This window comes from Aedes albopictus, chromosome 1 (assembly GCF_035046485.1).
Source record: "Aedes albopictus strain Foshan chromosome 1, AalbF5, whole genome shotgun sequence".
NCBI lineage: Eukaryota > Metazoa > Arthropoda > Insecta > Diptera > Culicidae > Aedes > Aedes albopictus.
In genome coordinates, this window is record NC_085136.1 from 309,392,117 (window position 1) to 309,410,549 (window position 18,433).

The following is an 18,433-nucleotide window of genomic DNA, read 5'->3' on the forward strand; positions in this document are numbered from 1 at the left end:
GAAAGAGACGAATAATCTGAAATTTCTTTCCAATAATCATCTTTCCGAGTCAGCTGAGATTAAAAGAGAATAATTCTCCCTTTATTAGAAGTCCATATAGATTATGATGATCATAATTACACATGTGTTACCGTCATTTGCTCAAGTGGTTACAAATCTTGCATCTTCCCTGCGAACTCTCTTGATTTACCTACCAGCTAGTAAATTTCTTCTTGTGTTTAAATACGCAAAACTGTAAATGTGTGTGTGTTAATGTAAACATAAAAATCTTCGCGCTCCTCCCCGCCTAGATCAAATCTGCCACATTCATGGGCATTTCGTCGATCTGCGTCGAGTAGTACTGTTCAATATCGCGCAGAATTCTGATGTCGTCGCTCTTGACAAAGTTGATGGCAACACCCTTGCGACCGAACCGACCCGATCGACCGATACGATGAATGTACAACTCACGATTGTTCGGCAGATCGTAGTTGATGACCAGCGAAACCTGCTGCACGTCGATACCTCGGGCCCAAACGTCGGTTGTGATCAGGACTCGGCTCTGGCCCGAGCGGAACTCCTTCATGATTTCATCACGTTCCTTCTGGGGCATATCGCCGTGCATTGAGCTGACGGTGAAGTTGGCCTCCCGCATTTTCTCGGTCAACCAGTCGACCTTACGTTTGGTGTTGCAGAAGATGACCGCCTGGGTGATGGTTAGGGTGTCGTACAGGTCGCACAGGGTGTCGAACTTCCACTCCTCGCGTTCGACGGCCACGAAGAACTGCTTGATACCTTCCAGAGTCAATTCATCACTGAAAAGAAAAAGAATTATTATTTCAAGTATGACAGACAGTCTATTTTTTTCGAAACGACCGAATTACAAAGGTTGACGTTCATATTAATGCCCTACAAATCAAAAGAATGTATTTAGGGGTCGTTCATTATAACGCCAAATTAGAAAATTTGTGGATTATAGCCTTTGATCAGAACTTCCTACTCCCTAAAAGTGTACTGGCTTATGAGCAACCAGTATGACATACTTGAAAGTTTTATATGTACCGTACCACTGCAACTGACCTCCCCGGGAGAGGGACAGTTGGTATAAAGTCATTTGGCATAAGGCTGTTTGACAAACGTCCACTTGCCCTCAAGACAGGCATAACGGTCATTTGGCATAATAGAAATTTACCCTTCTTTATTATGACAAATGTTCATTATTCCAAATGGCCGTTATGTCAAATGATTAAGACCCCTCTCCCCATGTGGAGCGGACCTGGTGTGGTGGTTAGAACGGGTCTGGTACGTTTGGCATAAGGCCGTTTGGCATAAGGACATTTGGCATAAAGGACGTTTGGCATAAAGGACGTTTGGCATAAAGAATATGTGAAATATATTTTCCCTCTGGAGAAAAATTAAAGAACAACCTTCAATGGAAAGAAGACAAACTTGTTGGTGGAACATTATTTTGGATCTCTTATTTTCGAAATTACCTTTTGCTTCCATGAATTTGATTTTTTTTCCGCAAGGGGAATGTTCCTTCTTTTGTATATAGGCTGTTCTTTCTCGATACAAGCAATTTAGATTCCGGTAATGGTTCTTTCCAGCAAATCATCCTTGTCTGCATATTATATACAGAAAAATTATTGCATTATAATGTATTATCCTTCTTTAGAATACTTTTTAAGGGCCCATATAGCCGAGGCGGTAAACGCACGGGTATTCAGCATGACCATGCTGAGGGTGACGGGTTCGATTCCCGGTCGGTCCAGGATCTTTTCGTAAAAGAAATTTCCTTGACTTCCTTGGGCATAGAGTATCTTCGTGCCTGCCACACGATATACACATGCAAAATGGTCATTGGCAGAGGAAGCTCTCAGTTAATAACTGTGGAAGTGCTCATAGAACACTAAGCTGAGAAGCAGGCTTTGTCCCAATGAGGACGTTACGCCAAGAAGAGAGAGAGAGAGAGAGAATACTTTTTATTTTTTCACGTTAAGTATGTGGCTCATTTTCTACTGAAATTATTTTATGCCAAACGTCCTTTATGCCAAATGTCCATTATGCCAAACATCCTTATGCCAAATGGCATTATGCCAAACGGCCTTATGCCAAACGTACCAGACCCGGTTAGAACACAAGACTATCACGCCGAGGACCTGGGATCGAATCCCACTCCCAACATACTCATTAAAATGTGGGTTTTTCCTTCGGAAGGGAAGTAAAGCGTGGGTCCCGAGATGAACTAGCCTAGGGTTAGAAATCTCGTTAATACAGACAAAAAAAAACCCTAATTAATCCACCTAGCGGTGATGGTGCCTTTCTCGTGCTTTAAAATATCCTTTCAACAAAACTCGAGCGATATGTTGATGACATTGACATAAATACAAAATGAAAACTGCTTGCTAAATCTAGTCAATATGGATACATTTTATATTAGCATAACATCCAATATTCAGAAAATATAAGACAACGATCCAAAACTCAAACCAAACAAGTGTCATGAAGCGGCAAAATTTTGAAACGTCATTTTAGATTTTCCGGTCATCCTTTTATGACTCCGGATATCTACCCCAACTAAACTAACCGCCATCTTGAACATTGAGACACCATCTTGGATGTTCTGGTATTCATTTTTGGACTCTGCACCTACAATTACATAAAATAGTCGCCGTATTGAATTTTCGCATGTCGTTTATGATTTTCTGGTTACCAGTTTTGGACGAAGACCGGCATTCTTCCCCATTCAAACTATAGTCATATTGCAGACCTTGTAAAACAGCGCACAGCTTGGGTTTTCTGGTTACAAATTTTGAATTCTGGATATATTTTCATACAAAATATGCCCATAATGCAAGAATTAAAAATCCTATAAAATAGGCACTAACTTGAACAATGGGCCATTATCTTGGACTTTGGACCGCTATCTTGGATACTCTGGTGGACTCCGAACATATTTCCCATACCAAATACACTTATTTTACGTAGTTTTAGAGCTCAAAATTCCTTAAAACAGCCACCATCTTCTTTAGACGCGATCAAATTCTTATTTTTCCATTCAACGTTGACCCATCCTGCTATAAATTTACACCTTAGGAATCTGAAATGGTACGATTTGATGAGATCGCTTTAGTTTTGTCTATATTTTGTTCGCATATACATATGAGAACTTAGACCTATTCGTCACTGTTGTTCATACCTAATGTTTATCAGGCCATTAAACAAAGCCACTATTTATTTTTCCACATGAACGTTGGTTCTGCTACACAACAGCTAGTCTCTAATGTGATCTAAGGCTATTTTCTTGATAACCGTTCATTAGATTATCAAAAAATCTGCGATCTGATGTGTCGTATGTATGGGTTTGGTTCATTTTTATATTTGGTAATTTCCGGTGGGATAGCCGGATCTGATTCCATGAGTCAAGGACCATGACACTACCGGTTGTCCCAATTATGGTCTGAGAATATTTTATTGCTATTTATTCACCTTTACCTAATCACCGCGATTTGATATATCGCATGAATGGGTTTGCTTCACTTTTACTTCTAACCACTTTCAAAGCCACAGCTGAACCCTCAACACTACCGGGAATCTAATGTGGTCTGACCCTATTTTTTCATCAGGTTGTCGATAAGTCGTGATCAGTCTTGTTAGAGATCACAGTCATTTCAACCTTTTCGTCGATATTCGGCCTACTTTGTCTCCGACATTCGCAACACAAGCAATCAAACTACTGTTCGAAACAAAAATGTCAAACGAATGCACTTCACCACGATAGCGGCTTCGGGAGACGGTTCGGCTTTTGTTATTCCTGTCTTCTTCCATAATAAGAGCTATGTTGCCCATCTGTGTGTCGTATTCAATGCAACATGCAATAATAAACTAATATTAACATTCATAATCGGAATTGGCTGAAAATCTATGCGTAAAGCTAGAATTAGACACATGTCATCGTGTCAGATGACATTGATTTGACCCTTTCTTATGTTTATTGATCTTTGTTCTTCTGCTCGTGTTGTGTGTTGGTAAGAGGTAACGATAGCGCACGAATGTAACAAAGCCGACTGACACCCGACTGCGGCAACGAAATGAAGGTAGTGAAAAGTGTCGAATGTTTACAAGACTGGTCGTGATTTGATGTACCGCATCCATGGGTTTGGTTAAATTTTACATTTTACTACCCGGATCTGATTCCGGGTAACTACCGGCTGAACCAAATATGGCCTAACATTATTGTCTTGTCAACTGCTAATCGGTTAACCAAAAACGCTGCAAACATGCAGGGTTTGACAATTTCGATGGGACTCTCAGAACCAATTCCGGAACACTACCAGTTGTCTTAAGTGAGACGTAAGGCTATTTTCTAGCTAACTGTTCATCAGGTTATCGCAAAAGCCACGATTTGATGTGTCACATGCCTGGCTACTTTTACATTTGGCCTCTTCCGGCCACTCAAAACCGATTCCGAAACACTTGCTGGCCGTTCATTAGGTAATATAAAAAGCCGCTATTCGATGTGACGCATGTACGGGTTTGTTTCTCTTTCAGATTTAACCACTTTGGCGGGAACCCCGGAACGGGTTCCGGAACACTACTGGTTCAGATATGGTCTGAGATGGTTTTCCTGCTCATTGTCCATGAGGTCTTCGAAAATGTCGTGGTTTGATGTGTCGCATGTATGGGTTTGGTTCAATTGTATATTTGGCCACTTCCAGCGGGACGCCTAGAACCGGTTCCGGAACACTACCGGTTCAGATATGGTCTGAGATGGTTTTCCTGCTCATTGTCCACCAGGTCATCGAAAATGCCGTGGTTTGATGTGTCGCATGCATGGGTTTGGTTCAATTGTATTTTTGACCACTTCCAGTGGAACGCCTAGAACCGGTTCCGGAACACTACCGGTTCAGATATGGTCTGAGATGATTTTCCTGCTCATTGTCCATCAGGTCATCTAAAATGCCGTGGTTTGATGTGTCGCTTGCATGGGTTTGGTACAATTGTATATTTGGCCACTTCCAGCGGGACGCCCAGAACCGGTTCGGGAACACTACCGTTTCAGATATGGTCTGAGACTATTTTCCTGTTTACCGCTCATCAGGTTATCGAAAATGCCGTGGTTTGATGTGTCTCATGCATGGGTTTGGTTCACTTTGATATTTGCCACTTCCGGCGGGACACCCGGAACCGGTTTCGGAACACTACCGGTTCAGATATGGTCTTAGACTATTTTTCTGCTAGTAGATATATTAAAATCACTCTTTGAAATCAATCCCTCTAGCAGAATTTTATGTTCTTATATTGACTGTTCCACAGAAAATATAATTAAAAATTCTTCACCCGGTTTTTATGAATATAGCATGTGTGTGCATTCATATCGACCTAATATTGACTTCTCATTACTTGCAGAGTTGAAATTTATTCCTCATCAGGCATATTCTCGTTTCGCCAATTTGTTATTTAAACAAAAATTAGTTGGGATTGAATATGATAATATTTTTTATACAGATGGTTCCGTGGCTGATAATGTAGCAGGGTTTGGAGTATATAATAATAGTTTGGCCCATTATTATAAATTAGAATCACCTTGTTCTATTTACACAGCTGAATTATTGGCCATATATTTTGCATGTAATTTGATAAAAAATTGTGCTCCTAACATATACTTGGTATGTTCTGATAGCTTAAGTTGTCTCCAGGCTTTGAATTCAATTACCTTTCATTCAAAAACAAATCATATTATTTTGACAATAAAAGGGCTTTTACTTGAATTACATTCTCAAGGATATTCGATAAAATTAGTTTGGGTTCCAGCTCATTGTAATATTTTTGGCAATGAACAAGCTGATTATTTGGCGAAATTGGGTGTTTTTTTGCGGAATAGTTTATAATGGTGATATTTTTTCCTACGATTATTTCTCCAAATTGAAGAAAAATTCATTGAGCAATTGGCAAATATCTTGGAATGAAAGTCAACAGGGACGATATTGTTATTCCATTTGTCCGAGAATTAAAGGTCATCCTTGGTTTAAAAACTTAGATGTTGGACGTAATTTCATTTGTACTATTTCAAGATTAATGTCAAATCATTATATTTGTAATGATTATTTGTATCGTAAGAAAATGAATGATTCTAATCTCTGTGAATGTAATAAATCTTATGAAGATATAGATCATATTGTTTTTAAATGTCCTAATTATATCTTACCGAGACAAAAATTCATGGATAGAATGACTTTCCTGAGTAACGAAATTCCAGTCTCTGTTCGAGATATTTTGGCCATAAAATGTCTTCCCATTCTAAAAATACTTTTAAAATATTTGAATGAAATCTCTTGTCAAATTTGATACTCGTTGTTTTTCTTCTCTTTTTTATTTTTATTTTCAGAAACCTCTTGCCTAGGCTACGCTGGTGCCATTCGAGCATTTGAATCCTGATTTTCATACATATGGTGGTCCCTTGGATGTTGTCGGCTCTGATATGGATCGATTCCGGATGAGCCTTTAGTATTAAGTTTTGTTTTTGTAATTATTGTTTTTTTTTTTTTTGAAAAGATGAAGAGGTTTTATGCCTCTTTGAGAACGATTTCGTAATGCAAGGAAATCACTCAAAGGGGCTTTTCCCTCTTTCAAAATTATAAGTTAAATCAGTGGCGTCTCGTAACCTCACTTTTCACCTGTTCAACGACCCAAAAACTTGCATTTGCGGAGAATTCAGAATCAGAATCAAATTGAAAATGGACGGATACGACTTTTCTCGTCATTTTGTACTATTTACAAGCGAATTTGCTGAGAAAATTCAAGAATTTACATTCGTTGAACAGGTAGATTTGAGGTTAGGGAATCGCCACTGAGTTAAATAAACAACAACAACAACAACAACTATTTTTCTGCTTACCGCTCATCAGGTTATCGAAAATGCCGTGGTTTGATGTGTCGCATGCATAGGTTTGATGCATTTTCATATCTGGTCCCTTCCTGGGGTACCGTTCCGGAACACCTAAATGGCCATAACTCCGGAACGGCTGGACCGATCCGAACCATTTTCAATAGGAAACAATGGGACCAGATTCCGCGTCGAATAAACCGTCGGTCATTAAAATCGGTTGAAGTTTACTGCCAAAAAGTGATGTGAGTTTTCTTGTACACACACACACACATACACACACATACATACACACATACAGACATCACCTCAATTCGTCGAGCTGAGTTGATTGGTATATGTGACTCGACCCTCCGAGCCTCCTATCAAAAAGTCATTTTTGGAGTGAACATATAGCCTTTCCAGTACACTTGGTGTACGAGAAAGGCAAAACCCTCTCCCCCTATAATAGTATTCGTATCTAACAAGCCAATCTTCATTAAAATCTTTTTTTTTCTTATGGTTTATTTACTGGCTTGCATTCAAATGTCAACGGACGATGCGAATTCGACTAAATGATCCGACGAGCGACGAAATCATGCATCGGTCGGATAGAGAGCAAAAAAACGGGCTGCAAAACGGTGAGTCGATAAGGAGAGCCAACATAGCTCTGGTCCTCACAAGTTCCTACCTCATGCTTCCACGGGTCAAACGATGACAAAGACCACCAGCTAAGAGTTGTGTGCTAAGCTGGTAGTGCAGCCTGGGCACTGTTGTCCTTCTGACTTCAGCTAGATTGAGGAGGTACGATCCGAGCGTCTGTTCACCAAGGAGGTGCAACTCAAACAGCGTCTGTTCTGGCATCCAGCGGCTGAATAAGAAACGCTGCACCACGCCCAGCTAGATCCAAGGTGGTAGCCCCATCAGCGTGGTCGTCCCAGTGTTGGTTGGGACGTTAAACAGAACTGGCACGATGGCCCTCCGGCGAGACAGGAGTGTTGGCGTAGGCCCAATAAGCCACCCGTAAAAATCCTCATTGCGAATAACATAGGAGAAAATACGACTCGATACAATCGGCAAAGACCCACGCGACGAAATAAGGACTACGATTGGAAACTTGGAATATGGAATTGCAAGTCACTAGGTTTCGCAGGATGTGACAGGATAATCTACGACGAACTACATGCCCGCAACTTCGACATCGTGGCGTTGCAGGAACTTTGTTGGACTGGACAGAAAGTGTGGAAAAGCGGGCATCGAGCGGCTACCTTCTAAGGACTGTTCATTTGTTTTTTTGTTTTTTTTGTTGTCCTCTTTATAAAATGAACAGTCCTTACCAAAGCTGTGGCACCACCAATGAACTGGGAACAGGATTTATAGTGTTGGGCAAGATGCGACAACGTGTGATCGGGTGGCAGCCGATCAACGCAAGGATGTGCATGTTGAGAGTTAAGGGCCGTTTCTTCAACTACTGCATCATTAACGTCCACTGCCCACACGAACGGAGACGTGATGACGAGAAAGAAGCGTTCTACGCGCAGCTAGAGCAAACATACGATGGTTGCTCGCCGCGTGACGTGAAAATCGTTGTCGGCGACATGAACGCGCAGGTAGGAAGGGAGGAAATGTACAGACCGGTAACACTAGTTTACAGCATTTTTGAACTCGGTAAGCTGATGATCATTTTTGGTGTAGGATCATGCCCTGAGTTCGAAAACGCGAAGGAAAAAAATTACAGTAGAGTGGAAATTTTTTCGACTTTCCATACAAGGGTGACATCTAATTCTCCGTAATCAATGCCCCGATTGAGCTGCATTTTTTACTGTAACTCGCCTACATATGATATGCCAAATTAACGTTTAAAAAGAATTTTTAGATTGTTTTTTTCTTATTGAAAAAAAATACATTTCTTCATATATATTTGGAAATTTGGCTAAAATTTAAGGAGATCGTCCCTAAAACTCGCCAATATCTTAAATTTCATCAATCTGACGCAAAACCTGCTTTCAGATGATCAAATGGTATTGTATTCAGCTTTTAATTTATGGAAAAAGATTTGAAATTGGTTGAACAAAACGCAAGATATTTGAAGTTTAGTAAATTCCATATTTTAAAAAGTTGTAAAACTCGATATTGAGCTAAAACTCAAAAACTGCTCTACTTAAAATTTTTTGAAGCACGGTTTCGAAATCAGTGCTAAATTGTGCTTCAAAAATTTTGGTCGTTGACAGAAGTTCACGACTTTTGTTTTATTTTGTAAACTAGTGTAATCGGGCGAAACAGCCTGCACGCCGTATCGAATGATAATGACCAGCGATGCGTAAACTTTGCAGCCTCCCGTGGTATGGTAGTCCGAAGCACCTTCTTCCCCCGCAAAGATATCCACAAAGCCACCTGGAGATCACCCGACCAACAAACAGAAAATCAAATCGACCACGTTCTAATCGACGGTAAATTCTTCTCGGATATAACCAACGTCCGCACATACCGCATTGCGAATATAGATTCGGATCACTACTTAGTCGCTGTATGCATGCGCTCAAAACTTTCGACAGTTATCACCACGCGTCGAAGTCGAACGCCGCGGCTCAACATCGAACAACTTTGTAACGTAGAAGTGGCTCAAGACTACGCGCAGCAGTTAGCAGTGGCCCTACCAACGGAAGAGCAGCTTGGGGCAGTTACACTTGAAGATGGCTGGAGGGACATCCGATCCGCCATAGGTAGTACCTCGGCTACAGCACTAGGCTTCGCGACTCCGAATCACAGAAACGACTGGTACGACGGCGAATGTGAACAGTTGAAAAACGAGAAGAATGCAGCATGGGCGAGAATGCTGCAACACCGTACGAGAGCGAATGAGGCACGTTACAAACAGGCGCGGAACAGGCAGAACTCAGTCTTCCGGATGAAGAAGCGCCAGCAGGAAGAACGAGATCGCGAAGCGATGAAAGAGCTGTACCGCGCTAAGGACACACGAAAGTTCTACGAGAAGCTGAACCGCTCGCGCAGAGGCTTTGTGCCACAAGCCGACATGTGCCGAGATAATCACGGGAATATTCTCACGAGCGAGCGTGAGGTGATCGAGAGGTGGCGGCAGCATTACGATGAGCACCTCAATGGCGACGTTGCAAGTACCGAAGGTGGCGTGGTAACAGATTTAGGAGTATGTGCACAGGACGAAAGACTTCCGGCCCCTGACCTCCAAGAGATTGAGAAGGAGGTTGGCCGGTTGAAAACAACAAAGCCGCTGGGGCAGATCAACTACCAAGCGAGCTTCTAAAATACGGTGGAGAAGCACTGGTGAGAGCACTACACTGGGTCATTACCAAGATTTGGGAGGAGGAAGTATTACCGGAGGAATGGATGGAAGGTATCGTGTGTCCCATCTACAAAAAGGGCGACAAGTTGGATTGCGGGAACTATCGCGCGATCACACTACTGAGCGCTGCCTACAAGATACTCTCTCAAGTTTTATGCCGCCGTCTATCACCGATTGCAAGAGAGTTCGTGGGGCAATATCAGGTTGAATTTATGGGTGAACGCGCTACAACGGACCAGATGTTCGCCATCCGCCAGGTGTTGCAGAAATGCCGCGAATACAACGTGCCCACACATCACTTGCTCATCGATTTCAAATCGGCGTATGATACAATCGATCGAGAACAGCTATGGCAGATTATGCACGAATACGGATTCCCGGATAAACTGATACGATTGATCAAGACGACGATGGGTCGAGTGATGTGCGTAGTTCGAGTATCAGGGACATCTCGAGTCCCTTCGAATCCCGCAGAGGGTTACGGCAAGGTAATGGTCTTTCGTGCTTGCTGTTCAACATTGCTTTAGAGGGTGTAATTAGGAGAGCGGGGATAAACACGAGTGGTACGATTTTCACGAAGTCCGTTCAGCTGCTTGGTTTCGCTGATGATATTGATATTATTGCTCGTAAATTTGAGACGATGACGGAAACGTACATCCGACTAAAGAGTGAAGCCAGGCGAATCGGATTAATCATTAATGTGTCGAAGACAAAGTATATGATGGCAAACGGCTCCAGGGAGGAATCACCGCGCCCGCCACCCCGAATTTATATCGACGGTGATGAAATCGAGGCGGTTGAAGAATTCGTGTACTTGGGCTCACTGGTGACCGCCGACAACGACACCAGTAGAGAAATTCAGAGGCGCATTGTGGCAGGAAATCGTGCTTACTTTGGACTCCGCAAAACTCTACGATCGAATAAAGTTCGTCGTAACACGAAGTTAACCATCTACAAAACGCTGATTAGACCGGTCGTCCTCTATGAGCACGAAACATGGACCCCAACGCGCCCTTGGAGTTTTCGAACGGAAGGTGTTGCGTACCATCTACGGCGGAGTGCAGATGGAAGACGGGACTTGGAGAAGGCGAATGAACCACGAGCTGCATCAGCTGCTGAGAGAACCAACCATCGTCCATACCGCGAAAATCGGGAGGCTACGGTGGGCGGGTCACGTCATCAGGATGTCGGATAGCAACCCGACTAAAATGGTTCTCGATAGTCATCCGACCGGTACAAGAAGACGTGGAGCGCAGCGAGCTAGGTGGGTCGACCAAGTGGAGGACGATCTGCGGACCCTACGCAGAGTGCGGAACTGGAGACAAACTGCCATGGACCGAGTGGAATGGAGACGGCTACTATGTACAGCAGAGGCCTCCCCGGCCTTAGCCTGATCGAACGGAACGGAACGGATATGTATCATACAAGAGGAACGAACGTCGTTTGTTGCCTCATGAAAAGCATCTATGGACTCCAGCGATCAGTTCGTGTGTGGAATCAACGAATTGATGGTGTGTTCAAGCCAATTCAGTTCGTACCATACAAGGCTGACCCATGTTTGTAGGGTAGGGCGGGGCAAGATGAGCACCCTAAGAATCACGTTGAGTTTATTGAAAGTTAACACAATTTTTCAAAGTACCTCTCAGTAGTTCTTTTCTATATCTTGTTTTCTATCACCCATAAGCATGGGAGGGTTCAAAATTCACAATAAGGATGATTTATTTGACTAAACAAAAAAGATGTTTTATGGTCAGTTCGAACATGCTACGGGGCAAGACGAGCACCCCTACGGGGCAAGAAGAACACTTCATTAAAATCCCAATATTTTAACAATAAATTGGTCATACGCTGATCGATATAGTGAACCTTGTGTATAGCTATGGTATCACGTTCTAAAATTATTATTTCTTTTCGATTATTAAAAAAAAAAATGCGGTTTTATAATACTTTATACAAAATTACCCGAAAAACAATAAACGATTATTAGGATGCTTATTTTTAGAAATTTACTCAACCAAATAGTTGCAGAGGTTACGGAAACCAATGTTCGGCGCTATTGAGTGGATTACAATAATTTCAAAATATTTTCTATATTACCATCAGGGGTGCTCATCTTGCCCCACTATAGGTAAATAACTAAAATTGAATACATTTTAATGTTTGTTTTTAGAAAATATTTTCTAATGTAAATTAAAATGCTTTGCAGTAAGCTATTAATGTTGGCTGATAACTAGAATTATGGTAAAAATTTGATTCTGACATAAAAACCTTATTTTATTCTGATGATTTCTTATAAGAAAATACTTAACATCCATGCTATCGACTTATTTGACGATATTTTTTAATTCGTTCATTATGAAGTACCTTTTATCAGGTTTACAAACAGGATGAACATTATTCTAACGGATTATGAAGTTGTTTGGGCAAAATTCATCATAAAAGTAGTAAAACGGAGGGGTGCTCATCTTGCCCCGGGTGGCCATCTTGCCCCGTCCTACCCTATGTAAGGTGAAAAGGCAACATTGTGACTTTCATTCTGATCTACGTAGATGACGTCATCATTGTCTTGCAAACGAATTCAAACGGATTTTGGTAGTGCTACAGAAACACTTTACCATGACGAACCTGAGCGATACCAATCATTTCTTGGGGATCGATGTAACATGGATGGGCTGCAAAACGGTGAGTCGAAAAGGAGAGCGTCCAACATAGCTCTGGTCCTCACAAGTTCCAACCTCATGCTTCCACGGGTCAAGCGATGACAAAGACCGCCAGCTAAGAGTTGTGTTCTTAACTGATAGTGCAGCCTGGGCACTGTTTCCTTCTGACTCCAGGTAGATTGAGGAGGAACGTCTCCAGTGTCTGTTCACCAAGGAGGTGCGGCTCAAACAGCGTCTGTTCTGGCATCCAGCGGCTGAGTATGAAATGCTCCTCCACCGGAAGCTATACCCACCTATACCTAAGATGGTAGCCCCACCACGGTGGATAGGGGACCTTAGGCCAACAACCTGCTGTCTCCGAAACCCAAAAAAACGTTACTGAAACCGAAAATGAAAGATTACGAACTGATTCAACGACAGCGACTTTTAGCGCGAAACAATGGTCGCTCTTCACCACCGTAGAGTTGGTTTCCTGCTCAGCGCTCACACCCACACTGTGCTCATGAAGTGGGAACCTATTAATGAGAGGATAATTGTAGCCAGATTCAGAACACGGGTTCGAAACCTTACCATGATCCAATGATACGCACCAACCGATGCTGCCGAATTGCATGACAAAGAGAACTTTCACAGTCAACTGAATGCTGTCGTGGACAAGAATCCGAAAGGTGACATCAATACCCTCATGGGCGACTTCAACGTGAAGGTTGGTTCCGACAACTCGGACTATGAGCATGTCATGGGACGCCATGGTGTAGGAGAAATGAGCGAGAACGGAGAGCTGTTTGCAGAGCTTTAAAGCAACAATAACATGGGGATTGAGAGATCGATCTTTCCTCATCGACCAGTGCACAAAGTGGCATAGGTTTCCGGTGATGGCGTCACGGAAAATCGAATCGACATTTGCAAAAGTCGGAAATGGAGACGGAGCCTTCTTGATGTGCGGAACATTGCGTCCGACCATCATCTTCAAATCGTCAAGATCCGGCTGCGCAGAGGCGAAAATCAGGCGCCGGTTCAACACACGCCGACTGGAAGACGCTGCGGTGAAAAGGTCCTTCGTCGAGAAGATAGAGAACCATGCTGCAAATATTCCAGAAGGTGGAAGCGTAGAAGATCAATGAAGAACGCCTTCATCGCCACCGGCGAGAATAATTTGGGAGAGCTACGCACCCGGAGAAAGCAGTGGATCACAGATAGTACCTGGAGGAAGATAGAGGAGCGCAGGAACGCCAAAGCCGCGATAGAGCGAGCGAAAACACGAGGAGCCAAAGCCGTAGCCCGTCAGCGCTATTAGGCTCTCGAGAAGAAAGGGAAACGCTCATGTAGACGGGACAAAAGAGCGTGGGCGGACTTCCTAGCCGACGATGGCGAGAAAGCCGCAAATACCGGCGACATTCGTCTCCTGTTCGATGTCTCACGTCGCCTTAGTGGACTAAGATGAATGCTGCGGTGTCCGTGAAACACTGGACAGCTACTGACCGACCCGGCTGACCAGCTGAAACGCTGGTTCGAGCACTTTGGAAACCTTTTTCAAGTGTCGCCCACCAACACCTCAGCATGATCCGCCAAGCAAGGGTTCGACGCATTACCCGTGTCAACACCGAAGCTCTATCAATGCAGAAGATAGAAACAGCTATTCGTAGCTTTAAATCAAACAGGGCCCCAGGGGTAGATCGCATATCAGCTGAGATGCTCAAAGCTGACCCCGTAGAATCCGCACAACTACTGCATCAATTATTCTGCAACATATGGGAAACCGCGACATTTCTGGCCGACTGGATACAAGGCGTGTTAGTAAAGGTACCTAAAAAGGGTGACCTGACTGTGTGCAATAATTGGCGGGGCATCATGTTACTGTGTATCGTTCTGAAAGTCCTCTGCAAAGTGATCCTTAACCGGATACAGAAGAAGATTGACGCAACTCTCCGACGGCAGCAAGCAGGATTCCGTGCCGGACAATCCTGTGTCGACCATATTGTCACGCTCCGTATCATACTGGAGCAAATCAATGAATTACAAGAGTCTCTCTACCTGGTGTAAATTCAAAAAGTTTTCGACCGTCTAAATCACGAAAATATGTGGGCAGCCCTCAGGCGCAACGGTGTCCTTGAGAAAATCATGGGCCCCATTAAAGCACTGTACATGACATTTTCGTGCAGAGTACTGCACAACGGTGTCTTGTCCTATCCCAGCCGGGTCGCTGCTGGACTTCTAACTGGCTGATGATGTTACTCTCTTAGCTCAACGGCGCTCTGATATGAAGAATAAGCTTGATGATCTTGCCAATCGCTCCTCTCCGGCAGATCTCACAATCAACATCAACAAGACCAAATCGTTGAATGTAAACACGGCCAAACTGAACGGCTTTACGGTAGCTGGGAGTGGAGAATGTTGAAAGCTTTCAATATCTTGGAAGCCAAATGGTGGCACCAGGAACGACATAAATGCACGGATCAAGAAGCCGAGTAAGTAGGATCAAAAGTAAGTTGCCAAAATCATACCGACACTACACTTTTTACCGTTATAAAATGACGAACCAAAAGGATGACCCACATAAATAATAAATTAACAGTGAAATGACTTACCGTTTGACCAGAATACGAATGGGATCCGTCATAAACTTGGACGTCATTTCGAGAATCTCATGAGGCAGTGTGGCCGAAATCAGGCACACCTGCGTCGCCGGTGGCAAATACCGATAAACGTCATAAATCTGCTCTTTGAATCCCTTGTTCAGCATCTCGTCGGCTTCGTCCAGCACCAACATCTTGATCGACCGGGTCCTCAGCACCCGCCTCTTAATCATATCGAACACCCTACCTGGCGTTCCGCTGACCACATGCTGTCCATAATCCAACTTTCGGATGTCCTCGCCCAGATTGGTTCCTCCGATGCAAGCGTGACACTGGACGTTCATAAAATCCCCCAAGGCCAGAATGACCTTCTGGATCTGGACGGCCAACTCGCGGGTCGGCGACAGACATAGAACCTGCGTCTCGCGCAGAGTCGTGTCCATCGACTGCAGGATGGCGATCGAAAACGTTGCCGTCTTACCGGTACCGGACTGTGCCTGAGCAATCACATCGCGTCCTTTTACTATCGGCAGGATGCTTCGCTGCTGGATGGCCGACGGCTTCTCAAATCCTAAAAAAATAAACCAGCATTAAGATATTCATCTCACATCGACGACGAAAGAAACACTTTCTCCATTCCCCACTTTTTTTCAGTAAATCACTTCCACCGAAAAATAATGAGCGCTACCCACCGTAAGCGTAAACACCCCGCAGCAGCTCCTCGCGGAGTCCCATAGAGTTGAAAGTCGGCAGCACCTCGACATCTTCGCTCGTTTCGAATTCCACATTCGAGAGGTCCTCGTTGGCCGGCATTCGTCTTCCGGACATTGTTGCTGTCTATGAACACACTTTTCAACCGGAAAAACTGGGATTTTGTGCACGATTTCCTACGACAAAATGAAAATGAACGCGTTTTCACTCGCTCGCTGCTGCTGGCTGATGGCGTTTTCTTTTCACTTTGATGGACGGCGGCGGTGCAGAATCCAGCTCCGTTGGTAGTGAGCTGTCAAAAGAAGCGGCCCGGTGGAAAAATGATGGCGAGAATGAGAATGAGCGAGATTAATGTTGCTCGCCGAAAGCAAAGCTCACCGAAAACTGTAAGAATTTTACAAAAAATAATTATGTTTCTGATGTTTAAGATAACTTGAGATACTCATTAGAACGAAGCCACAACTTGAATTTTCAAAAGCGCAAATCTGAAGAACCAAATGTTGATCGATTGGACAGAATCCTGTCGAGGATTCCGAAAAAATCTTGTCAAGGATTCCGACCCTTGTTGAGCATTGAGAATCAAGTCGAGGATTCCGACAAAATCCTGTCCTGTCCTGTCCTGCTCTGCTCTGCTCTGCTCTGCTCTGCTCTGCTCTGCTCTGCTCTGCTCTGCTCTGCTCTGCTCTGCTCTGCTCTGCTCTGCTCTGCTCTGCTCTGCTCTGCTCTGCTCTGCTCTGCTCTGCTCTGCTCTGCTCTGCTCTGCTCTGCTCTGCTCTGCTCTGCTCTGCTCTGCTCTGCTCTGCTCTGCTCTGCTCTGCTCTGCTCTGCTCTGCTCTGCTCTGCTCTGCTCTGCTCTGCTCTGCTCTGCTCTGCTCTGCTCTGCTCTGCTCTGCTCTGCTCTGCTCTGCTCTGCTCTGCTCTGCTCTGCTCTGCTCTGCTCTGCTCTGCTCTGCTCTGCTCTGCTCTGCTCTGCTCTGCTCTGCTCTGCTCTGCTCTGCTCTGCTCTGCTCTGCTCTGCTCTGCTCTGCTCTGCTCTGCTCTGCTCTGCTCTGCTCTGCTCTGCTCTGCTCTGCTCTGCTCTGCTCTGCTCTGCTCTGCTCTGCTCTGCTCTGCTCTGCTCTGCTCTGCTCTGCTCTGCTCTGCTCTGCTCTGCTCTGCTCTGCTCTGCTCTGCTCTGCTCTGCTCTGCTCTGCTCTGCTCTGCTCTGCTCTGCTCTGCTCTGCTCTGCTCTGCTCTGCTCTGCTCTGCTCTGCTCTGCTCTGCTCTGCTCTGCTCTGCTCTGCTCTGCTCTGCTCTGCTCTGCTCTGCTCTGCTCTGCTCTGCTCTGCTCTGCTCTGCTCTGCTCTGCTCTGCTCTGCTCTGCTCTGCTCTGCTCTGCTCTGCTCTGCTCTGCTCTGCTCTGCTCTGCTCTGCTCTGCTCTGCTCTGCTCTGCTCTGCTCTGCTCTGCTCTGCTCTGCTCTGCTCTGCTCTGCTCTGCTCTGCTCTGCTCTGCTCTGCTCTGCTCTGCTCTGCTCTGCTCTGCTCTGCTCTGCTCTGCTCTGCTCTGCTCTGCTCTGCTCTGCTCTGCTCTGCTCTGCTCTGCTCTGCTCTGCTCTGCTCTGCTCTGCTCTGCTCTGCTCTGCTCTGCTCTGCTCTGCTCTGCTCTGCTCTGCTCTGCTCTGCTCTGCTCTGCTCTGCTCTGCTCTGCTCTGCTCTGCTCTGCTCTGCTCTGCTCTGCTCTGCTCTGCTCTGCTCTGCTCTGCTCTGCTCTGCTCTGCTCTGCTCTGCTCTGCTCTGCTCTGCTCTGCTCTGCTCTGCTCTGCTCTGCTCTGCTCTGCTCTGCTCTGCTCTGCTCTGCTCTGCTCTGCTCTGCTCTGCTCTGCTCTGCTCTGCTCTGCTCTGCTCTGCTCTGCTCTGCTCTGCTCTGCTCTGCTCTGCTCTGCTCTGCTCTGCTCTGCTCTGCTCTGCTCTGCTCTGCTCTGCTCTGCTCTGCTCTGCTCTGCTCTGCTCTGCTCTGCTCTGCTCTGCTCTGCTCTGCTCTGCTCTGCTCTGCTCTGCTCTGCTCTGCTCTGCTCTGCTCTGCTCTGCTCTGCTCTGCTCTGCTCTGCTCTGCTCTGCTCTGCTCTGCTCTGCTCTGCTCTGCTCTGCTCTGCTCTGCTCTGCTCTGCTCTGCTCTGCTCTGCTCTGCTCTGCTCTGCTCTGCTCTGCTCTGCTCTGCTCTGCTCTGCTCTGCTCTGCTCTGCTCTGCTCTGCTCTGCTCTGCTCTGCTCTGCTCTGCTCTGCTCTGCTCTGCTCTGCTCTGCTCTGCTCTGCTCTGCTCTGCTCTGCTCTGCTCTGCTC

The 18,433-nt window shown here is 45.0% G+C and overlaps 1 protein-coding gene across 1 annotated transcript; it reads right to left on the reverse strand.

The window, feature by feature from the left end:
• Window positions 1-54: 54 nt before the first annotated feature.
• LOC109405422 (eukaryotic initiation factor 4A-III) lies at window positions 55-16,374 on the reverse strand. The gene is made up of 3 exons (XM_019678487.3): window positions 16,095-16,374; window positions 15,415-15,973; window positions 55-794 (listed from the first exon to the last, which is right to left on the reverse strand). The coding sequence occupies exons 1-3, from the start codon at window positions 16,228-16,230 to the stop codon at window positions 287-289; spliced, it is 1,203 nt and encodes a 400-aa protein (XP_019534032.1). The 5' UTR covers window positions 16,231-16,374; the 3' UTR covers window positions 55-286.
• Between the last annotated feature and the right edge of the window lie 2,059 nt (window positions 16,375-18,433).

Bases quoted from the DNA above. Each gene is read 5' to 3' on its own strand.
- LOC109405422 (XM_019678487.3), bottom strand. From the start codon at position 16,230: ATGTCCGGAAGACGAATGCCGGCCAACGAGGACCTCTCGAATGTGGAA. The intron at 15,974-16,094 runs GTGGGTAGCGCT...TTATTTTTTTAG, and splicing joins GCGGGGTGTTTACGCTTACG to GATTTGAGAAGCCGTCGGCC. The intron at 795-15,414 runs GTAAGTCATTTC...TTTTCTTTTCAG, and splicing joins ATTCGTATTCTGGTCAAACG to TGATGAATTGACTCTGGAAG.